This window comes from Dryobates pubescens, chromosome 17 (genome assembly GCF_014839835.1).
Source record: "Dryobates pubescens isolate bDryPub1 chromosome 17, bDryPub1.pri, whole genome shotgun sequence".
Taxonomy (NCBI): domain Eukaryota; kingdom Metazoa; phylum Chordata; class Aves; order Piciformes; family Picidae; genus Dryobates; species Dryobates pubescens.
Window position 1 is genome coordinate 13,669,070 of NC_071628.1, and position 24,302 is coordinate 13,693,371.

Sequence of the window (24,302 nt, forward strand, 5' to 3'; positions counted from 1 at the left end):
TTGATAAAAACTTAACTAAAGCCTGATTTACAAGCCAACGTAATTAAAAGGGGAAAAACATAACAATCTCTCCAAAGAAAACTAAAAGATGAACAACATTTAAAAAAAAACCTAATCCTAAAACCTCATCCTGACGCTTTCAAAATGTAGGAATCATAGCCAAAGATAGTATTTTATCTGTTAACTAATACAGCTAGAAATTTCAAACAAGGAGGAGGCAGTATTACTACACCTTGTTCTTACTCATAGTTATTTGACCCTATGTGTTTCACTGCAGTTTTCTGTTAGTAAGCCTGTAAAAACTGTATTTTACCATTTTGTAATTACACATCTGGATGTTTTAGACACACATAAAGAAGTCTTTCTCTTTTTGTCAATACGTTTACATACCTTTTAAGTATTAATATTTTACAGGGAATTCTCTCAGTGTTTCTCTGGAAAATGATGATGTCTTGCAGCACAAAATCTTTGGCAACACTGTCTTGGGGGGCCACATTTTCCCTCTCTTGCAGGAAAGAATTTTACTGCCATCAACCTCCTTTGTAGAGAGGTAGAGGTACTGCAGACAGTTCTGTTGATTTCAGGAAAGATAGCTGTTGATATACCTGAGAGAAGGAAAATCTGCAATTTATTCTGGTTTTTAGATCCTAAGCAATTCAGCACAGACCTGCCTTCCCACTTGAAAAGAGATAAAAGCCTAAGAATTTTTGCCACCCTTATGTGTTCCAACACTTAAGGAAGTATAAACCAGTCAGATATGAAATCATTTGTCAGTAACTGGCAAAAATACAGAATTTGTTTAAAATTGTAGATTTCAGTGAAATTATTTGAATATACAAACAATAGGTTCTAGAATATCCTGTTCTTACTATAAGAGCAAAATGGTTAGTTTTTCTGACACGCTAAAATTTTCAACATTATAAAAGAATTTCAGTAGTGCAAAAAGTTGCTGTATTCTTTTGGAAGCATGACTATTGCTTAATGTTTCAGTGTGGCTCAAACACACAATTGCTTCATGTCTTTCAAGAAGACTTCATTTTGGGATACAAACCACACAAGGAAGATGTGGAAGAGAAGGAAACCGAGATATTTTTCCAGCCATCACAAGGTGATGTACTGTGTCCAGTTCTGGGGCCCTCAGTTTAGGAAAGATGTTGACTTGCTGGAACATGTCCAGAGAAGGGCAACAAAGCTGGTGAGGGGTTTGGAGCACAAGCCCTATGAAGAGAGGCTGAGGGACCTGGGGTTGCTTAGCCTGGAGAAGAGGAGGCTCAGGGGAGGCCTTATTGCTGTCTACAACTTCCTGAAGGGAGGTTGTAGCCAGGTGGGGGTTCGTCTCTTCTCCCAGGCAACCAGCACCAGAACAAGAGGACACAGTCTCAAGCTGTACCAGGGGAGGTTTAGGCTGGATGTTAGGAAGAAGATCATAGAAAGAGTTATTTGCCATTGGAATGGGCTGCCCAGGGAGGTGGTGGAGTCACCATCGCTGGAGGTGTTTAGGAAGAGACTTGATGGGGTGCTTGGTACCATGGTTTAGTTGATTAGATAGTGTTGGATGATAGGTTGGACTCGATGATCTCAAAGGTCTCTTCCAACCTGTTTTTTTCTATTCTATTCTAAGGTAGAACATAAAAATAATGAATATGAATTAAGTAGCTACCAGAATAGAATAGAATAGAATAGAATGGAATAGAATAGAATAAACCATGTTGGAAGAGACCTTCAAGATCATGACGTCCAACCCATCAACCAATCCAACCCACCTAATCAACTAAACCATGGCACCATGCACCCCATCAAGTCTCCTCCTGAACACCTTCAATGACGGCGACTCCACCACCTCCCCAGGCAGCCCATTCCAATGGGCAACCACTCTCTCTGTATAGAACTTCTTCCTAATATCCAACCTAAACCTCCCCTGGTGCAGCCTAAGACTGTGTCCTCTTGTTCTGGTACTGGCTGCCTGGGAGAAGAGACCATCATCCACCTGTCTACAAGCTCCCTTCAGGTAGTTGTAGAGAGTAATAAGGTTCTTAAAGAATACTGTTCTTAAAGAATACTGAAATCTACCTGGCATGTGCTAGTTCCCTTTTTAATGGGAATGCAAAAGTCAGTAAAACAGCTGTTTCACGTTGCTGGTGTGAATTTGTGTTTACATGGTAATGGCTGTTCTGCTTCCCTTGGAAGAAAGTTCTTCACAGAAAGAGTTATTGGCCATTGGAATGTGCTGCCCAGGGAGGTGGTGGAGTCACTGTCCCTGGAGGTGTTCAAAAAGGATTAGGCATCACACTTGAAGCCATGGTTTAGTTAGTCATGAGATATTGAGTAATAGGTTGGACTTAATGATCTCTGAGGTCTTTTCCAACCTGGCTGATTCTATGATTATATGAGTGAAACAATTTAACTTATATGTAATTTTGAAAAATTGACTTTGTCATATGTTACACACAAAGTGTATACAGAATAGAACAGAAGTGTATTTTCTGCATCAACATTGGTTTCTTCCAGGTGATAAGGTGAAGAGAGCTGACCAAGTTAGTGCAGTAGCAAGTAACTGGGGAATTCGGTAGTAAGCTTAAAACTTCAGGAGGAAGAAAGGTAGATGGGAAAGAACCTTTACAATTGAGCAGTAGTTCAAACTGATTGAGAAAGCATAGATACCTAATGAATTAGATATACCACTAATATTCAGGTTGTCTGTAAGTTAGTCTCTAATTCTTCTATAGCTATGAGCACAAAAAAATGTTGATTGAAAATGTTACTGATGATACAATTTGAATATTTTGTTTTATAATACAGTAATTTCAAAGAGGAAAATGGGGGTTTCAGTATCAATTTTTAGACAGTCTTCTGGTATTGAAAATGTTTTATGATTAAATTACAGGGTATCGTCCACCACCTTTCTCAGAAAAGTTCTACCTAGTAGTAATTGAAAAAGATACCAATGGCTGCTCCATTCTTCAGATGTGGCACCTTCATCTCAAATCTGTGCAAGCCTGTCTAGGTGAGTGACTGTCATTTTCTATCCTATTATTCAAGATAAAGCTTTTATAACAAATTGTGTCACCTTTGTCAAGCAGAAACCTCAGAGTCAAAAGTCTTCAGAATAATTTATCAATGCAATAGAAGCAGTAAGATTACTTACATTGGTTGCATTCTATAGTGATAGCAATGAAAAACATGTTGATAGGGTAAATAATGTACTTAAGTACTAGATTCTTTATTTTAAACTATCAGGATTTCAGAATGTTCTGGGAACCTTAAAATGAACAGTTAGAGCATCCAAAAAAAAAAAAAAAAAGCCTGCATGCATCATATAATGCTCTGTTCAGCTTAAGCACAACCTGTTTATAGGCTATTCATGTCTTGTCTTTACTTATAACCATTTTTTTTAAGACTGGAAATTTGTTTATGTATAGCAAAACCAACTGAAGCTACTTCATCAGAGAATAAGCTTAGTGTACCTGAGCAAAAGACCGTGGATTCTTCTCCAGATGTATCACCTGGCACAAGTCCCATTCCACGATCTTCATCAATTGCGAATCTTCAGACTGCGAGTAAACTCATTCTGAGCTCCAGACTTGTGTATAGCCAACCTCTGGATCTTCCTGTTGGTGTAGAGGTAGTAAGAGCAACTCCTTCAGCAGGTAAATTTAACATCTTGTTCTATCCAGTTGGTCTGCTAATTTAACTCCTAGTTTATCATACCACATCCCCTCAGCCTGTCACATTTGATACAGGGAACACAGGACTGAAGAGGCTCTCTCAAATCATTGTCTCCATGTCACATTACCCTTTCATACATCTATCAAGTCCCCACAGGAAAGGTGTTCCTGAAACTTCCTGCTGTACTAGTTGGAAACTTAATTTTTACTCCTAGTTCATTAATAAAAATTTTGTGCCCATTTGTTCATCTGCCAGCATTAACATGTTTTGTATACAGTGCTTTTTATCACCCAGCACACTTACACCTTCTTCTCTCTTTCTGTGTTTTTATCTTTTTTTTTTTCCCCTTCTTGGGTTTCATTTTGGCAGGTTCTATGAACCTAAGCTTAACTTCCTTAAACTCATCTGATTAAGGCTTTGTAGTCCTCCCATTCTTCTAACAACTCTTGCCTTAATTAGCTCAGTTTCATCTTACCTGCATTGAACACTGAACTGAAATGCAGATTATTAGTAATGTTGAAGCTGCAAGTCTGTTATCAGTCATAATACGTTTGTCCTTAATCAACTCTTCATCAGAAAAATAATACCAGGTTGTAAAGTTCTCTGCCAGTATTAAAAAAATTGTTACATCTGACTTAATTCATGTAGGCTTTCTACTTTATATTTCTAAAAGTAAGTATGTTTGATCTCACTTCAGGTCACCTGAGTTCTTCATCAATATACCCAGTCTGCCTTGCGCCTTACTTGATAGTAACGTCATGTTCAGACAACAGAGTGCGGTTCTGGAGATGTACTGTAGAGACAGACCTAAACAGCAAAAATGAAGAAAGAGAAACGTATCATTGGAGAAAATGGCCTTTAATGAATGATGAAGGAGAAGACAACAGCAGTACAGTGAGCATAGTAGGAAGGCCGGTTGCTGTTAGCTGTTCTTATACAGGACGTCTTGCAGTAGCATATAAACAACCAATGCAGCATAATGGTTTTGTTTCCAAAGAATTTTCCATGCATGTTTGTATACTTGAATGTGAGTCTACAGGAGGATCAGAATGGGTTTTGGAACAGACAATTCATCTGGATGATTTAGTTAAGGTTGGAAGTGTGCTTGATTCAAGGGTCAGTGTAGATAGTAATCTGTTTGTTTACAGTACATCAGATACTTTTTTGAATAAAGATAAATATTCAGTGCCCAGCATCAAGCATCTGGTGCATTTGGACTGGGTGTCAAAAGAAGATGGTTCACATATATTGACAGTTGGAGTTGGTGCCAACATCTTCATGTATGGAAGACTTTCAGGAATTGTAACAGATCAAACGAGCATCAAGGAGGGAGTAGCTGTCATTACTTTACCACTAGGTGGTAGCATAAAACAAGGTATAAAGTCAAAGTGGGTGTTGCTTAGATCAATTGATTTGGTATCATCTGTAGATGGCACTCCTTCACTGCCTGTTTCTCTGTCCTGGGTGAGAGATGGTATACTGGTAGTGGGAATGGACTGTGAAATGCATGTTTATGCCCAGTGGAAACATGCTGTCAAGTTCGGTGATGGAGAAAGTGATGTGTTTACTTCTGAAGACTCTACAACACAAGATCCACTCAAAACAAGCTTGATAGCTAAGAAGACAAGTGTAATTGATGGGGCAGGTATTGTGGATGATGTTTTTGGCATGCCAACTGTAATTCAGGATGGTGGTCTTTTTGAAGCTGCTCATGTGCTTTCACCTACTTTACCCCAATATCATCCAACCCAGTTATTAGAACTTATGGATCTGGGTAAAGTACGACGAGCCAAAGCCATTCTATCACATTTAGTTAAATGTATTGCAGGAGAAGTTGCAATAGTTAAAGACATAGAAGCTGGAGAAGGAACTGGTCCTAAACGCCATCTTTCTCGCACCATTAGTGTAAGTGGTAGTACTGCAAAGGATACCATCACAGCTGGAAAAGATGGTACTCGTGATTATACAGAGATAGACTCAATACCCCCTCTGCCGCTGTACGCGCTGCTTGCTGCAGATCAAGATGCCACTTATGTTTCTGAAGAAACTTCAAAAATACCTCAAGGCTCTGAAGATCATGCTAAGAGAAAAACAGAGGATCAGTACTCAGATCTATTCCAGATTCAGCCTGTTACAACTGAAGACTTTATTGATTTTGAGCCTGAAAAGAGGGAGAGTAAATCCAAAGTTATTAATCTGTCACAATACGGTCCAACTTACTTTGGCCGAGAACACGCTAGTGTCCTTTCAAGCCACCTGATGCACTCAAGTCTACCAGGCCTCACTCGGCTGGAGCAGATGTTCCTTGTAGCTTTGGCAGACACAGTGGCCATGACAAGCACTGAACTAGATGAGAACAGAGATAAGAATTACTCAGGTTAGTAACTGACATACTGTTTTAACATTCTTACTCTTTTCAGCAGACATCAAAGCTAGCATCAGTTATTGAGACTGGATACAGTAAAAAATAAAAGCATTTACATATAAATCTATGTTTCATACATAATAAGTAACTTGTAGTTCATGCTCTCAGCAACTTTAGAAACATATTCCTCACACATTGCATATGGTAAAGTTGTACATATGCCTTTTGTAGTCAACTGCATGTTCAAAAGTATTTGATGTTTTACAGGAAGAGATACCTTAGATGAATGTGGCTTACGGTACTTGTTGGCTATGCGCTTGCACACTTGCCTTCTGACATCACTCCCACCTCTGTATCGAGTTCAGCTGCTTCACCAAGGTATTGGTTTAGTTTGACCTACTCGAGCTGACAGAATCTGGTTATGTTTGATTTATGAGACTATATTTATATTATCTGCATACACATTTTAGAATTTTTTTCCATTCCATTAAGGCCTTGCAGAGGCTTACTTTAGCTTCCATATATGCGCTGTGAATAGCAAAAATAGCATACCTCTACAGCAGAAAAAAGATTCTGCCTCATTCAGTTTGAGGCATTAATAAGTTCCCCAACCAGGTGACATACAGATTGTGTATGTATTGTATTGTTTCTGCTGGAGGAATGAAGATACTGCTTTACATGAGCATAGTTTTAACTTACCTTAAAGATTATCTTTTATTTTCATCACAACAGGTTTTTTACATCTTGCTCAGTCTCAGTAAATGCTGTTGTGAAAAACGGGAAAGAAAAGCAGTTTCCACATAAGCAGCAAACAGAAAGGTTTCTGTCCCAGAATATGTCACAGTATAACTAAGGTTGGAAGAGACCCCAAGGATCATCAAGTCCAACCTGTATGTCTGCCTCTGCAATTAACAGAATATTGTTCATTCCATTTTTCACCATACAACTCTAGAACGTATGAGTGAGGTACTTGAAAATAATGAAAGGACCACTGAGGGGAGGACATCCCTAGTGAGCAAAAAGATATTTCAGTAGTTCTTTTAGCAGCTCTACTTCCTGTTTAAGGAAACAGTCTCTCTCACATCTACCTAACTCTTGGGTTGGAGATCACACTTTGCATGTCTTACTTATTAACAGGTCTTAATCTTGTGAATTTTATTATCTTACATTATTGTTCAGGTGTATCTACTTGCCATTTTGCATGGGCTTTTCATTCTGAGGCTGAGGAGGAGCTGATCAACATGATTCCTGCTATCCAGAAGGGAGACCCCCAGTGGTCTGAATTAAGAGCCATGGGTATTGGTTGGTGGGTCAGGAATATCAACACACTCCGAAGGTGCATCGAGAAGGTACTTTATATTGCTTACAAATTCTAGTTGCATCTCTTAAGTATGCCTTAACAGGTGTGCTCAGAAACTTGGATATAGCAGCTTCCTTTGTACTCCAGCCCAGCCAGAAGACTGCACAGCTAGTTGGTTTTTTCTATGCCAACTGATGTTGCAGTCCTGACTTACAAATTTCAATATTCAATAGTAAGATATAATACAACTACCCAGAGAAAAGCTATTCTGGAAGCACCTGATTTCCCCCACTTCCTCCCCTTGTCTCCCTACCCCCCATATTTAGCAGTATGTTAATAACAAATACTTTCTTTTAAGAAGAAACTTGTTTTCAGATATATACTGTCTCGTATATCTTTTACAGGACATTATGCTTTGCCTTTCAGTGGTAGGTTTTATTTAAGAAATAAATATATCTAAAAATATGAATAAAAACTAAAGGCCTTTTTTGTAAGTTTTTTAATGGAATACTATAGAATGCAGTGACCTGAACTGCAAATAAATGCAGTTCTACTCTTTTGAAGAGTTCCAAAATTGCTGTTTTGTAGAAATCTGATCCTACATTATGTAAAACCAAAGTAACACTAAATCTCATTTGCATGCAGAGTTTTCTTATGGGAGGTCTAAATAGTGGATAAAATGTAATATTATTTTTGAGGTAGTATCTAAAACTGTTTCCCATAGCTAGTAATGAGATATAAATCCTTACTTTAATAACTTTCAACTTTCTTGTAGCTTGCAATCTCTGAGATGTCTGTGGAACAGAAATACTAAGTTACTAAATTTCCAAGTTGTAAAAATGCATGTAAAAAACTTACAGGATGCTCAAAAGAGTACTGGAGCAAAGCTTAATTATCCTAACACCAAATCAGATGCAATTACATCTTGGAGTCCTGTACAAAAAACTGTTCACTAAAGAAGTACTTGTATTAGCTTCAGTATTTATAAATAATAGCTTGCAAGGAGAACTTCAACTGACAGTATGAAATACTGCAACACTTTTCCTTAAAATGTTTTTATTTGCACATTTGTAATGTCCCACTGTGGTTGTGAGTGGTTAGTGCTTGTTTTCTGACTCTAAAAATATTTACAGTGTAGTGAGAGCTGCCATATAGGAATAAAACATTCTGACAAAAATGACTGTTGCTTTGTAGAAATAATACAGTCACCTAGACTACTCTCCCTGGAACAAAATACAATCTTTTTATTTTCAGTAATAATTTAGCTGTGTATTTTCTGTAATAATAGGAGGTTTTGTTTACTGCAGGTTGCAAAAGCTTCATTCCAGAGGAACAATGATGCCTTAGATGCTGCACTTTTTTACCTTGCTATGAAGAAAAAGGCAGTGGTGTGGGGTCTGTTTAGGTGAGTTCTAGTAACTGGAAGTTCGATGAAATCTTAATTGAACCAGGAATGAAAAGCAGAACTCTTCCAAGATTACAGCTTAATTTAAAGTGATGTTGTTCCAGTGATTGTATGCTAATGCTGTATAATAAGTAGTTGTTTATGTTGTATTTCTTTATGCAGGTCTCAGCATGATGAAAAGATGACTGCTTTTTTCAGCCATAACTTCAGTGAAGATAGATGGCGCAAAGCTGCTCTAAAAAATGCTTTTGCTTTATTGGGAAAACAACGATTTGAACAATCAGCTGCATTTTTCTTGTTGGCAGGTTCACTGAAAGATGCTATAGAGGTATCCACTTTTGAGAAATTTCAGTTTCTAAATTAATCTATATAGCTGCATCCCTACGAGCTGTTCTCTGCTTGAGGTTTTGACAAAGGGTATGGAGTGTCCATACATGACCCCCTTGTGCCCTGCAGACATACCATTTACCTCCACGCTACTGGGAAAAGCAGCTTGGAAGCTGATCTGAAAGACAGAATAATTGTTCAGATGCATCAGACCTCAGTGGAAGCAGTCTTGGGAATAGAAGTCATGACCCTTCTAGAGAAACTTCATCGTTTGATCAGTGTAGCTAAGTCATAGCACTCTGTTCAGCCTCCAGCTATTCTGTATGACCTATTGTTAACACCTTTAACTAAAAAATCCAAGTTCTCTTTTGAAGCAGCTCTAGGATGCCTTTTTATTGGAGCTGTGATCCTCCCTGCCACAAGGGAGGTGAAAACTGTAAGAAGGTTGATAACCTCTCAGGAGAATGGGAATAGTTATTTACCCTTTAGTTATCCTGCCTGTTTATGCAGTTTGTTTGTCTGTAGCTGAGAACGTGAAGATTATTCTTCAGCAATGTAATTTTGCAGTGTTAAGAACATGTATTAACATTGAAGTTAGAAGTTAACATTTATTCTGCTAGGTAGAATAAAGGTCTTTATTTCTGCCATATTAAATTGACATGCTAACGTATTCCTATGCATGTCATAATCCCTGAAGCAGAAGAAGGTACTCCTCTTTCCAAACATGGAAGAAAATATGTTACTTAGATATGTATCATGTACCACATTTTTGATCTGAAAATTATTGTGCACTTTAAGGAACAGATATGATGAGAAAAATTGGTCTGTCCTGTAAACATATCAATGTCATTGTTAAAGAACTACTGCTCCTTATAAAGCAACCTTCTCTCCACTTCTTATTGTAGGTGTGCCTTGAGAAAATGGAAGACATCCAGTTGGCTATGGTTATTGCTCGTTTATATGAATCAGAGTTTGAAACCTCTGTCACATACACCTCCATTCTTTATGAAAAGATTTTGGGTTGCCATAAGGATGGAAGTGGATTCAGCTGTACTAAATTGCATTCTGATCCATTTCTGAGAAGCATTGCATACTGGATAATGAAAGATTACACTAGGGCACTGGACACATTATTGGAACAAACACCTAAAGAAGATGATGAAAACCCAGGTAAGCGAAAAACATTGCTCAGATGGGACCCACTTACAAAGTAGAGAAGCAGAAATACTTTCTGCATATATATAGTCCTTTCTCCTGGAATGCCATTATGTGGAATCATTCACTGGCCCACTCAACTTCTACTTAAACAAAAAAAAATATTTCTTCCTAGAATTTGTTTCTAGTCCGAGAATTCCAAACTTAGTTTTGCTGCCACATAAGCTTAGGAGGGCTGCCTTTGTTTGGTACTTCCCTACAATACCTCACTACTAATGAATGATGTTTGTGGTCTTTACTAAACTCTCATTCAGGCTTCTAGCAATTAGCAGAGTTCTGGCAGGATTTTGCCTGTCCTGCCTCTTTATGAAATTAATGTTAACTGGCAGATGGCTGCCATAGGTTTCTGTGGTGTATTCCTTTCCTTGCGGAAATCTCTACCTGGCTGATCCTCTCAGCTTTATTTAAGCTTAGATGAGTGGAATATAAGAACAAGGCAAATGAGAGAATTTGTATGTTCCTACTCATCCAGCTCATGCCGTTAATTTTTTTGTGGGGAATAAGTAATTATTTCTTTCGGATTTTTTTGCAACTAAACCCAAAACTGTCTTCAGTTTTGTGTTTTGATGAATCTCTGTAATGCAGGAAGTACTTCAAAACAGTAATACCATTTTAAAGCCATTTTCAACAGATGTCCTGTTTAATTCCTTAGTTATTGTCAAGTCGTGCAATCCAGTGGTATTCAGTTTTTACAATTACCTTCGGACCCACCCTTTGCTCATCCGAAGATACTTCAGCTCACCAGAAGGAACTTTGGCCACCTTAGGTCTGAAAACTGAGAAAAGCTTTGTTGATAAAATTAATCTTATAGAAAGAAAATTGTTCTTCACTACTGCAAATGCTCATTTTAAAGTGGGCTGCCCTGTCCTCGCTCTTGAAGTCCTTTCCAAAATTCCGAAAGTAAGAAAAAAGTCTGCTGGAGGCACAGAGAAAGATTTGTCTAGTCCTCCTATACAGGCGGCTGTTTCAGATTCCAAAGCCCTAAGGGATGGTGCTGGAAGTGCTGATATAGACTGGTCAAAGCCAATCTCAGCTTCCTCTGCTTTGGAGAATACTGTTGAGTCATCATCACAATTTGATTGGAGTCAACCAGCAGTGAAATTTGATGATGAGCCCCTTACTCTTGACTGGGGTGATGACAAAGATGGGTCAGATGAAGAGGACAAGGATGTTGGTATAATGATGAAAAAATCAAAATCAGATTCTAAGAATGAAGATGATGATGAGAGAACCTCAGAAACCAATATCCAACAAACAGCACATGGGGAGACTCCTGATGCAGGAGATACCGAGGTTGATGTTATTGCTGAACAACTCAAGTTCAGAGCCTGTTTGAAGATCCTTATGACTGAACTGAGGACTTTGGCTACAGGTTATGAAGTAGATGGTGGAAAGCTCAGATTTCAGCTGTACAACTGGCTGGAAAAAGAGATAGCTGCTATGCATGAAATATGCAACCATGATGCAGGGGGTAAAGACTACTGTAAAACATATACCAAAGTAAATGGGGATCTCCTGGAGCATGATGATATTATGGATAAGCCAGACATTGGCTCTTATGAACGGCACCAGATAGAACGACGCAGGCTGCAAGCAAAACGAGAACATGCTGAAAGGCGGAAGTGGTGGCTGCAGAAGAACCAAGCTCTTCTAAGAGTTTTTCTAAGTTACTGTAGTCTTCATGGGGCACAAGGTGGTGGGTTAGCATCTGTAAGAATGGAACTGAAGTTCTTGTTGCAAGAGTCCCAGCAGGTAAAACAAATTCAAATAATTTCTGTTGAGAAGTATGAACAGTTCTGGACTGTGAATTTTGTTGACTACTTATGTTTGTGCCTAAATAGATGCTTCTTATGCTCTGCAAGTTTAATGGCCAAGATAATTTAATGTACTTGGTAACGGTGCAGCTTTTCCATATCCTGATTATTTGATTCTTAATCTGTTAAGACACTGAAGATTAGGCTACCTGTAATTATGGAATATAAATGGTGCTGTTTATATTACAGCCTCAGCAGTATATGTGTGTTCTAATGAAAGTATAATTTTGATCATAGTTATTAGGGGTATCTGTATAATAAATTAAACTTGCAACTGCTAAAGGATGACAAAATGTCACTCCTTACACCTCTGCAAATCATGCAAAGGAGCTACAATGAATGGGATCATAGCTCCAAGGCTCAAAAAATAATACCCAGTCAGACAGAGTAACTCTTTTGCTATATTATTTTCATACAAAAAGAGGTGTTTTCCAGCAAATGCAAATGACTAACCTGAGCTGCAGGAGATACTCTGATACTTGGCAAATTGTTTAACTTGCTTTAGCTCTAGATTTCTCACATTTCAAATAGGAGTAGCAGACAACCACTTTAGTGGTACTAGGCTTAGCACACAGTTTTAAGAATAAAAAGTATAAATTTGTTTTCCCTTGAGAAACTCAAGAGTAGTGCAGATTTGACTTTTGTTACTAAACTCAGACTAGTGAGTATTATGTCAATTTATGCCACTGCAAGTGCGTTTATAGTCTTTCTTAATTGACAATCCCAACACTTCCTAATGAACTATGTAAAAAGACTCTTCCTACATGAAAGCCAAAAGTGTACCAACAGCCCTGGCTCTCAGGTCTGTTCCATGTTATTACAGTACACATGAACTGACTTTTTATATCAGTCACAGTAAAGTCTTTGTCTGAGTAGACAGTAGTGAAAGAAGATACCTAACTCTATCAAAATACTAACGATATAAAATTATCTTGCTTTTATTTTTTTTACCTTATTTTTTCAAAGCAATAATACTATGCTTTCTTTTAAACAGGAAACTACTGTAAAACAACTTCAGTCTCCACTACCATTACCCACAACACTACCGTTGCTTTCTGCAAGCATAGCATCCACAAAAACTGTGATAGCAAATCCTGTGCTGTATTTAAACAACCATATCCATGATATTCTTTACACTATTGTGCAGATGAAGTCACCACCACATCCTAATGTTGAAGATGTCAAGGTAATGAAAAGCTTTCAGGAAACACTAAATGAATTTTTTTATACGATGGGGTTATGAGAATGCAGAAAATAAAATGTGGAGTTTGAGTTAATTTTTCAGCATTTACCCCTTCAGGATACTGACCTTCCTCCTTAAGTCTGGCAAATTGAAAATGCTAGTTAACCACTTGCTTTCTAAGATGTTTTTGAATCCAGCTAGTTCCCTGTTCCAGGTGTTGTGAATGTTCACTAAAACACTGGATTCTTGGCTCTTAAAAGTATCATCATAGAAGGGTCTGGGTTGGAGGGACCTCCAAGGGTCATCTAGTCCAGACCCCTCTGCAGTAAGCAGGAGCATCCTCAACTAGAACAGGTTGCCCAGAGCCCTGTCAAATTCTGTAGGGAAAGGTATGAAAGTAGAGATAGGAGACACTAAGTTATGTTATAACCTCCTATTAATATTGGTATTATAAACATTACTGGAACATGAATTTCCTCAAGTGTACTGGCTTCTAAGGACTTGTGGTGAATTACATTATCTGACTCCATACTTAGGGGTGAGTAAATTCTGTTCCGTTTCAGTAAACAGAGGGGGAAAAAACACCAAAGAGCCTGAAACTATGATACAATTATTAAGAAGCTAATCATTATTCTGTATATTTAGTTTATTATTCATTAAATTAATTTGAATGTATACTGACTAAATGAAAGTAGCAAAAAAATAGGAAATTAATGAGTTGTCCCACTGAAAGGCAGTTAAGTTTCTAAAACTGTATCCCAAGCTCCTTTGCAATTCATTTTCTCTTCCATCAATTGTCTAATTTTCCATCCTGCTTTACACTACAGCAAGCATCTTTCTTACTTTAAAAAGTCCTACTCCACATGTATTTTCTTTTCAAAGAGTATTCAGAAAGAAAAGCTGATGAGTCTTAACTGCAGAACAACTATCTAGATAATTCATAGCTTTACTCCAATGTCTAGTATTTGATTAAGTGGAAAGATGGCAGGAAAAGATGGAAGTGAACATTGGGTGGGGTATAAAAATCTACACTGTTAACAGTTTGACAGTACCATTTTCTTCATACTGGATTTCATCACACTTCCAAGAAATCCTTGCATTTCTGCTGTGTAAGACCTGGAGTGTTTCCATTGCACTGTGAGACGGTAACAGAATATTATTCTTGTTACTCCTAGAGACCTTCTGAAAAATTATAAACACATAACTGAGGTAAAAAAGAGGTCATAGATAAAACAGTCATACAATGATTACACAGAGCTTCTTATTTCATGTCCATATTGAGCAATTACTACTGCATCAAACTGTGATGTAACATAATAGGGCTTCCAGGAACCATTCTGTCAAATTCATTATCATCGTATAACAGGACATAGGTAATCACTTCTTCAGTATACTCATTCATTGCAGCGGTTCTATATTGGAATAAATGTAATTAATACAATATTAGAAGCTTTAAACTGCTATCAAATGATCTTGAATAAGCAATTGTAACTTGCAAAGTTCTGACCTTGTAAACATAAAGCAACATGATTACTATTTCCTGCACTTGGTTTAAACTGGGATGCTCTTGCATAACACATTTACAGTGTTGTTCAGAAAAAGTAGTTCACTCATCTTTTATATATAAAAGTTATGTATACCTTATTAGATCTTTTAATTTTAGGTGTACACACTTCATTCTTTAGCAGCTTCACTTTCTGCATCCATCTATCAAGCACTATGTGACAGCCACAGCTACAGGTAAAAACCAAAAGTTTTCTTACAGTCCTACATTTGGAGAATACTTTGTGTATCCAAAAGTACAGCTTTTTTCTTCATGCATGTGTCTAAAGAGGAGATCAGATATCTGGGTATGGATACTTATACGATGTACATACTGCTAGTTTTGATACACCAGAGAATTTTCACACAGATAAAGTAACATGTATCCAATAAATAGAAAAATCTGGCCTCATTCTCCCATGGGATGCTTCTGAAAAATATTTGAATGCTATATTTCTGCACATTCATTGATAAGTAGGGTACAGGGGAAGTATTTGAGTCGAAGTGAAGTCTGGTTTCAGGCTGTTTATATTCCAAACTTGAACTGGGAGATAATGTTTTAAAAGCATTTTGTAAATTATCTTCAGAACAAATATTAAAATGTTTGAAAAAGCCTTTTCCTGTCTATGCATGTCATATTAAACTTGTTAGTGTGAGATGGAAATGTTTCAAATTTTAATAACAAAATTATTTTGTATCCATGAAATGATAAAATTCTTGACCTAGTCATACAGAATTTGAAATATTTTCTGATTAAAATGGGAAGCATGTATACATCCTATACTTTTTTACAAAAACATTCTAAAATCCTTTCTCATCAGAAAAAAACTTAATTTGTGTTTAGCAGTCAAACAGAAGCAAATCAGTTTACAGGAATGGTTTATCAAGGACTGCTTTTGAGTGATCGACGTAGACTGAGGACTGAAAGTATTGAAGAGCATGCAACTCCAAACTCACCTCCTGCTCAGTGGCCTGGTGAGACAAATACATGGTTACTTTTAGCAGCACTGTACCGCCTCCACATTTTAAAGTAGTTTCACTGTCCTGAAATATATGATGGATGAAATCATAGGTGGTCAATGATGCATAAGTGTTTCTGATTTAGTTCACAGATTAGTAATAGCTTTTTAGATTTTGACGTAAAATAAACTTTTTATATGGCAAACATCTGGCTTGAAGACCATGATCTTTAGGATAAACTCTGTAAGCTGAACCTTTGTCATCCTGAAATCTTTTACTCCTGTCTGTCTCACCCCCTAGCAAAGCTATTCCTGTAAGATGTTTCTACAGTACTGCCTTAGGCTTAATGCTTTACTTGGTATAGCCATCTGAACAGCTGCACCCAGATCTGTGAGCATGAATTCAGGATTTTGAGGTCAACTGTGAAAACAGTGCAGGAATTTCAAAGGCAATATGAATTGCCCATAGGTTTTGCAGAGAGGTACAATGCAGATGTCCCATCTTCAAGAAGGTTTTAATATTGATGTTTATGATTAAGACAAATATTATTGCTATGTTTCTATGTTTCATCTGAATACAAGTATGTGACTATTAGTATATGTTTAACATACAATGTAGAGGTGGATCATTTCCTTCTTTTCATTTGTGCTCTGAATCATTTAATGTAGAAGTCTTTCTCTTCTCTTTGCAGGTGTGAGTTCACTTATCAATCTCTTAAGTTCAGCTCAGGATGAAGATCAACCAAAGTTAAACATCCTACTTTGTGAGGCTGTTATAGCTGTCTACCTGAGTCTCCTTATACATGCCCTTGCAACCAATTCATGTAATGAATTATTTAGACTAGCAGCCCATCCTTTGAACACTCGAATGTGGGCTGCTGTGTTTGGAGGAGGAGTGAAACTTCTTGTAAAGCCTCGAAGGCAGTCAGAAAATATTCCAGGTATTTTATTGTCTGAAAGTCATACTAATGATTTGTATTTTATACCTGTTAGTAACCTAGTAGATTTCCTTCCATTTGAAGACAAAACCCAAGAAAGCAGAATTTAAGTATCTACTGGCATGAAAATTGTTATATTAAAAAGCGGAAAGAATATTAGCCTTGCAGTTGTCCTTTTTAATGACACCCAGCACATTTTGAATTTCCCATAAAAATTGTACAGATATTATATTTGTGTTGTTACTTTTAACTCTTTTCAGGACTTCCAGTCATTATTATTTAGTGAAAAAAAACATATGGTATAAGTCAGTGTTAATAGCTGTGATTATCTGTGAAAGATGAGTTGTACTGTTTAACAACTGCAGTAACTTGGAAATAGTATTTCTGAAACTCATTTCTTTTGCAAGATATGATTGCCTCTGTACTCACCACTGGTTAGGCCATACTTTGAGTACTGTGTTCAGTTCTGGGCCCCTCAGTTTAGGAAAGATGTTGACTTGCTGGAACATGGCCAGAGAAGGGCAACAAAGCTGGTGAAAGGTCTGAAGCATAAGCCCTAGGAGGAGAGGTAGAGGGAGCTGGGGTTGCTTAGCCTGGAGGAGGCTCAGAGGAGACCTTACTGCTGTCTGCACTACCTGAAGGGAGGTTGTAGCCAGGTGGGGGTTGGTCTCTTCTCCCAGGCAACCAGCACCAGAACAAGAGGACACAGTCTCAAGCTGCACCAGGGGAGGTTTAGGTTGGATGTTAGGAAGAAGTTCATCACAGAAAGAGTGATTGTCCATTGGAATGGGCTGCCCAGGGAGGTGGTGGAGTCACCATCGCTCGAGGTGTTTAGGAAGAGACTTGATGGGGTGCTTGGTGCCATGGTTTAGTTGACTAGATAGTGTTGAATGATAGGTTGGACTTGATGGTCTCAAAGGTCTCCTCCATCCTGGTTAATTCTATTCTATTTCATCTTGCACAAGACCATAGAGAAGAAAGAGCAGCTTCATCTGTCAGAAAAATAGTTCATGTATATGTAAGCTCCAGCAAAAACTAGAAATTCTGCAAAGATAGATGAGTATGTCTTAATGTACTACATGAGGAAGAACAGAAGGGAACATGGAATTCAGGCTCTGGAAACAAAGGCAAATACAACCATTTGTCATAGACTTCACACTGCACCACTCCTGAAAAATCATGTCTCACACTTTTAAAACAATAGTCTTGAATCTCAGTGCACCATGATAAGCACAACAGATGTGTTATTTGTGGAATAACTGAAACTCAGAGGGCAGTTTCACAAGACATTAATATGAGTATCTTATATAAAAGTCAGATCTTCATTTGAGATGTGTTCTGTTTTCCTTTAATCTACAAGCTGCTACAGCTTCTGATGTTTCAGAGGATGGTAATGAAGGTTTGTAAAATCTTGCAGTGTAGAGGAATGTTAGTAGTGGCTTTTATAGAAAAAGTTTTTAACTGTCTCCCCTGTAATAAAGTAAGTGTGATCTTCAACATTGCCAGGCCACTAATACTTTGAAAAACAAATTCCACATTAATATGTGGAGAACTATTAAGACATTTTAAATCATAACACTTTAAAACAGACTTTAGTTGTAAAAAAGCCTCTCCATTCAATTTTTCTATGCTATCTTAAGAGTTCTTTGGCTTGTATTTAGAATTTCTACTGCTATTTGTACAGTTTACATTTTATTTCTCAACCAAATGTCTTAGCTTTTTTCTTGGGAAACCTTTTATCTAAAATTGTTTTTACTTAAAAGCTGCATCTCCTGAGTCATATAATAAATCTATTTACCATGTTACATATAATGTATAAATCACCACAGTTACTGAATTTATGCAAGTGAACCTTTGTATGATTACACTTACTTTATTTAGGCCGGCTTTGATTTTTATCAGTAGAAAATAGTACCAATAACAATGGGGTTAGTTGCTTCAATTATAAAATACAGCCATTTCTAGAAACAGAATACTAATATCAACTTCTCAAATTACCTTAACTTAGCTCCACCTCTTCCATCAGAAGAAATGGATAAACATCGCCGTCGTTTTAACATGAGAATGCTAGTGCCAGGAAGACCAGTAAAAGACAGCACTGTACCACCACCTGTACCTGCAGAAAGACCCTCTTACAAGGAGAAGTTTATCCCTCCAGAGCTTAGCATGTGGGACTATTTTATGGCAAAGGTAATTTAGAATAGAAAATGTAAGAAAATTGTAAGGGACAAGAATAATGTAAAAATACAGAGTGCTCTTCATAGTAAGCTGCAGAATATTATCCTCACAGTAAAAGATGAACAGCTTACAAGTCAATTACTTAACTTCCAAAACTTACTTCTTGCCAGTAATAGGTTAACATTTATCCCCTTGCTACTTGTTTGTTTCTGGGAAACTTAAATTGCCATTTAAACTCTATGACAGGGATAACTAGGGTAAGAGTTGAATCTTAAGAGATCAGAAAATTGCTGTTATAGCAGACTTTTGTTTTTTGTTGCAGCCATTTCTTCCTTTATCAGACAGCGGTGTCATATACGATTCCGATGAAAGCGCTCACAGTGATGAGGAAGAGGACGATGCATTCCTTTCTGATGTGCAGATCCAGGAACACAAAGATGCCAATTCTTACAGGTTGGCAGAGACTGCCAGTATTTTAGAATAATTCTGTTATGTGCTTTTCTTCCAAATGAAAGAAAAGGCAGGACCTCTGGACTGTCCAGTTTGAGTCAAATAATTTTAGTACTGTGGATAGATTTATCTGTGGCACTGGGATTATAGAAGTGACAAATTCTATTCTTACTTGCCAAAAAAAAAAAAAAAAAAAAGGTTTAGGAAGTCAAACCTGTGTGGGCTTTGTTTTGGGGGAGGAGAAAAATAAATAACATCCCCTTATCTTCATTTGTAAGACACAAGAACATGAGGTACCACAATTCCAGCACTAGAATGATGGTTTAGATCTCTGATTAGTTTTTGAATGAGGAGCAGATTAAATAGAACACTTAAAAGATAAGATAAAATGTTGCAAGATAAAAAGAAGTAAAGAAGGTGACCTCAGCATGATACTATGGAGAACAATTATGGCTCTTTTATGTGTTCTACTCATTAGTCCTTATAGGACTTGGAGACTTGTATCTTTAGTATCTATGAGACTCTTCCAGTGTAAAAAAGCTTTTGCCATGAATGCCAAACTCAGGTAATGTCTTGTCTCTATTCATCATGATTTCATGGAGAATTTCAGAAGGGGTTTCAGGAGGCTTGTACTTAATTCTGAGTCTTGCAGAGGCTCACACATCCACACTGTTATCTAGGGAAAGAGTACAATAATCCGAGGTTTGTAAAAGAGAGAAGGGTGTACTATCTGCACAGCAAGGTGCCCTCAGAGGCACCCTTACGTTGCACAGCTGATGAATAAGTCGTTTTCTCTGTGTCCAGTAACATTCACTGAACCATCTACACTGATTTTCTAATCTGTGCATTTGGTAGAAGGAAAAAATATTCTGCAGAAAACTGGGTTAGTGTTGTTTTAACACAACTAAATCCATTATTTTTATACAGCTGGGCTCTTCTGCATCTGACGATGGTAAAATTGGTTCTGCACAATGTTAAAAACTTCTTTCCCATTGCTGGTCTGGAATTCACTGGTACGTTAAATTCTTCTTTATGTTACAGTTTTCTTTATAAGTGGCTTTCTGACAGACTTTGCTTTTTAATGTCCATATTTCAATTATAGCAATTGAATATATTATTTTTTACAATTGCAAACAAGCAATTTCCTTTCAAGACTTTGTTTTTAAATGTTTCTATTATCCTGGGTTTTTATACAAACTTAAATGATTTTATTTTTTTCTGTTCTAAGCCTTGCTTTATTAATACTTGTGTTTAGATCTGCCTGTAACATCACCGTTGGGCATTGCTGTAATAAAAAACTTGGAACACTGGGAACAGATTCTTCAAGACAGAATGGACCAGTTTGAAGGCCCACCACCAAACTACATCAATACTTACCCTAGTGACCTTGGTGTAGGGGCAGGACCAGCTCTTCTCCGCAACAAAGCAATGATTGAACCTGAAAACACACCATTCAAGTAAGCCTTTTTTTCCTAGCAAAACCACAGCCTTTGATCATAGAAATACTAAAGATTATTTCCTTATTTTCACAAGAAAGGAAAATAAGGAAAGAGCTAAGCTTGCAGGACTGCAAATCAAGGGCAGTGGCTGCTGATGGGAAGACCCTATTCAACTCCTTTTACTGTTCCCCCAGTAGCAGCTGACTGCCACCCTACCTGAACAAACAAAGGAGTACCATAATACATGCAGATGTCAGGAGGAGAGAAAGACAGTTGTAGTTTGGTCTTTGTAAAGCTAGCACTCCTGTGTTTAGCACAGTGTCATGCTTGCAGTGTCCTGAAATGCAGATAGTGACCTATGTTTTCAACTCAAATATAGCTTGTTTTTCTCACTATACCAAACCACCACTTTAGGTGTGCTCAGTGTATGTGGTGTTGGATTTGCATGGTTGATACAATATAAGATTTTATTAAAATATCATTATACAAATGCACCACTTTTTAAGAAATATTTGGCCTCAAATCTGAGAAAATTCATTCTTTTTAGCTCATCTATAAACTAAATATTTGTCTTCCTTTGAATACTGAACAAAATATGCATGGAGCTTCTGTAAGGCCATCACAAACTTTTGGTAGAGGGCAAATATATAGACATAAATGCAAGTCAGCAGATTAAACTTAAATACTTGGAAAACAGTAACAAACTGGATATTTTTTTTTGTAAACTGCAAGTAAAGAGTATCTTGATATTTGCCTTGAACAAATTAGTGCTTACATATTGGTTGGTTTTGTTGGGTGTTTTTTCAAACTGAACTCATTCAGAATCTGTCTTTAGATTATTATTATTTTTTTGACACCTTTAATTACATGGAAGCCTTTTCTCCCTCTCCCCCCACTTTTGTTTTATCCAGATCAAAGGATTATTCAGCTCTTCCAGCAAAAAGGCTCTGGCACTTTCTTGTGAAGCAAGAACTTCTTCAGGAGACTTTCATAAGATACATATTCACTAAGAAACGAAAGCAAAGTGAGGTAAACAAAGGATGTAACTATTTTTAAGGAAAGCTCAGCTATAACTGTTCCTCAGTCTCTTCAGTATTTCTTTTTTTTTTCCCCTTTTTTGTTGTTCTTGATGTTGTTGGCATTTTAATTTCCTTTCTTTCATTTAACAGTATGGACTTTCTGTTAAATCAACATGACTGTCATGTTGTTTATCAAAATATCAACTGAACGAAATATTTTCAGACAAGACTTTTCTCACCTTACCTTTATATGTTTGAATACTATCCTAATAAACAGAACATTTGTAATATTGGTAATAAGTAAGTAAATTTGAATATTCATATAATTTTTCTGTGTGTCATATTGAAAAATACATTTAAATGAGCTAGCGCTTTGCATATATGTATATATGCATGAGGAATATATACATATAAAAGTAATATTATATAGTAATATATAATATGGGACTTTACAAATTGTATCAGTTACAACTGTAATGAGTTCTAACTGAAAATTTAAACCAACACGTTAAGTGCCATGGAAAACAAGTATACTATTTAATATCTTTAAGAATTCCTGTAAGTATGGAGTTTGTGTGTGTATTACTCCTCCATTTATTTACTATATCATACATCTTGTGTTCATCTAGGAGGCATTACATTTTAAGTGAGTTTGTTTAGATTCCTGTCTTAAGTTTCTGTGCCTTTTATAAAAAGTTAAAAATACATTTGGCATCATTTACTGACAGAGTAGCCTTTAAAATCTAGTTTGGAATGTTTCATTCTTTTTTTATATTTGTTTGTGCATGTGTTTTGTGTTTGTGACTGTGTGATGTTATGTAGTCTGTAGAAGATCGTGTGGAGCAGGTCAAACAAAACTGCGTAGCAGAAGATCACAAAAACAAGGTAGTATCCCTTCTCCCAAACCTCTAGCACATTCTTAAAAGTTCTGTGGAACTGGCTTTTCTTTCACTAATGTGACTAACAGACAATATATGTTCTGTGTAGTCTGTGTGGCAGGCTTTTAATCAGTGCATTAATTTTGGATATTCTGATGATTGATATGACTGAACACCTTGTAAATACTGTTGCACACACAATTTCATGTTTCTTGCACTCAAATCTAACTTTTGGCTTCTAGAACACCAAAGAGTATGAGAAGTCTAAAGTTTAGCTTCCTAAACAATGCTGAAGCCACTGAACTTTTCTTGCATGAATTTTGTATAGATTTTTGCAGTCTGAATGTACCACTACAAAATGGATTTTCATGCTAATTGAAATATCTTATAAATGTTTTTTAGGTTGAAGCAGATCTTGGCTACCCTGGAGGAAAAGCAAAAATCATTCACAAAGAATCGGATATGATAATGGCATTTGCAGTTAATAAGGTAAGCCTCAAATATTACAGTTAAGTATAATAAAAATATTTGAATTATAGTTACTGTAAAATTTCTATATGTGCCATACAGGCAAACAGCAATGAAATTGTCTTGGCATCTACACATGATGTTCAAGAACTCGATATTTCAGCTCTCCTGGCTGCTCAGTCATTCATATGGATTGGGGAGGAATATGACAGAGAGTCTAAAAGGTAGGACTGTTCCTTTGTGGTTATATTAAGAGTATTGGTTTATTGTAAGGCTGCATATATAATAGCTGTGTAAGTGCAAGTGGAGTGTATAAAAAGGGTTAATTAATCTTCAGGAGGTTTCATATTGCTTTGCAAAGGAGTGAAAGAGAGCAAAAGAACAATTGCTGCCTTTGTTTTTACATATGGAAAAAATAAGGTTTCGAGGGGGTTGAGTGTTTGGGGCATGTCTGTACTGCATAATGAAGCAAAGTGCCATGGTGCATAGGCTACTAAAGGAAGTGCTACTTTAGAAACTACAGTTGCATCATTGCAGTGTTGAGGCTAGTTAGGCAGCTGATGCTGGTTCTATAATGCAATGGCTTGAATTATTATCAGCTGCAGCAAGCACTCATCTGTACCATGCTCCCTTGTGCAGAGCAGATAGATATAAATGGACACCAAGGTAGGAATTTTCCAACATTATTCTTCTCAAGAGAACTTACATTCTTAACATCAGCCTACCACAGTTAGATCATCTGTTAGGGTTAAACATCAATGGCATTGAAGCATGTGGAGAATGTTGTACAGTGGAAATGCAGGAATTAACAGTTTATAAATCTCATTATAATCACTTTCTCTACCCATTGCTCTTGGGCTTTTGACAATGAGATAAGCAAACAACATCAGTGTCAAAAAAATGTTTGTTTTTAAAGTAGAACAATGCTGTTCTCTTACAGTTCTGATGATGATTTTCGTGGTTCTACCACAACACTGACTCAGTCAACTGCACCATCTTTTGGAGTGCATCAGATACAACCATCTTCATCCATGCCATGGTTAGGCAGTGGTCAAACTAGCACTGGAGCTGGTGTGGTAAGTACTTTTGTTGAGTGCAGCTAGGATTGCTCTTCTATTCAGTGCATTTTTTAGTAGAGATAGTGTGCATTAGTCAT

The 24,302-nt window shown here is 37.0% G+C and overlaps 1 protein-coding gene and 1 long non-coding RNA gene across 4 annotated transcripts in view; one reads left to right on the forward strand and one right to left on the reverse strand.

Moving 5' to 3' along the window:
• The window catches only part of DMXL2 (Dmx like 2), a 55,812-nt gene that overhangs the window by 24,181 nt on the left and 7,329 nt on the right, over positions 1–24,302 (forward strand). The window contains exons 15-38 of one of the 3 annotated variants that reach the window (XM_054169050.1): positions 991–1,108; positions 2,885–3,004; positions 3,420–3,647; positions 4,364–6,043; positions 6,299–6,409; positions 7,211–7,380; positions 8,639–8,736; positions 8,899–9,064; positions 9,969–10,233; positions 10,931–12,030; positions 13,087–13,278; positions 14,939–15,015; positions 15,662–15,792; positions 16,469–16,717; positions 18,075–18,113; positions 18,723–18,904; positions 19,215–19,345; positions 20,270–20,355; positions 20,598–20,799; positions 21,693–21,810; positions 22,623–22,685; positions 23,081–23,167; positions 23,249–23,370; positions 24,087–24,222. In XM_054169050.1, the coding sequence (XP_054025025.1) occupies positions 991–1,108; positions 2,885–3,004; positions 3,420–3,647; positions 4,364–6,043; positions 6,299–6,409; positions 7,211–7,380; positions 8,639–8,736; positions 8,899–9,064; positions 9,969–10,233; positions 10,931–12,030; positions 13,087–13,278; positions 14,939–15,015; positions 15,662–15,792; positions 16,469–16,717; positions 18,075–18,113; positions 18,723–18,904; positions 19,215–19,345; positions 20,270–20,355; positions 20,598–20,799; positions 21,693–21,810; positions 22,623–22,685; positions 23,081–23,167; positions 23,249–23,370; positions 24,087–24,222 (5,871 nt within the window). The remainder of the gene's footprint in view (positions 1–990; positions 1,109–2,884; positions 3,005–3,419; positions 3,648–4,363; positions 6,044–6,298; positions 6,410–7,210; positions 7,381–8,638; positions 8,737–8,898; positions 9,065–9,968; positions 10,234–10,930; positions 12,031–13,086; positions 13,279–14,938; positions 15,016–15,661; positions 15,793–16,468; positions 16,718–18,074; positions 18,114–18,722; positions 18,905–19,214; positions 19,346–20,269; positions 20,356–20,597; positions 20,800–21,692; positions 21,811–22,622; positions 22,686–23,080; positions 23,168–23,248; positions 23,371–24,086; positions 24,223–24,302) is intronic. The other 2 variants (XM_054169049.1, XM_054169051.1) reach the window with 2 other exon arrangements.
• On the reverse strand, positions 4,627–8,417 carry LOC128898024 (uncharacterized). Its single transcript, XR_008462665.1, has 6 exons — positions 8,081–8,417; positions 6,731–6,795; positions 6,309–6,446; positions 5,887–6,012; positions 5,598–5,746; positions 4,627–4,740 (listed from the first exon to the last, which is right to left on the reverse strand). It is a non-coding gene; the product is annotated as an uncharacterized LOC128898024 (long non-coding RNA).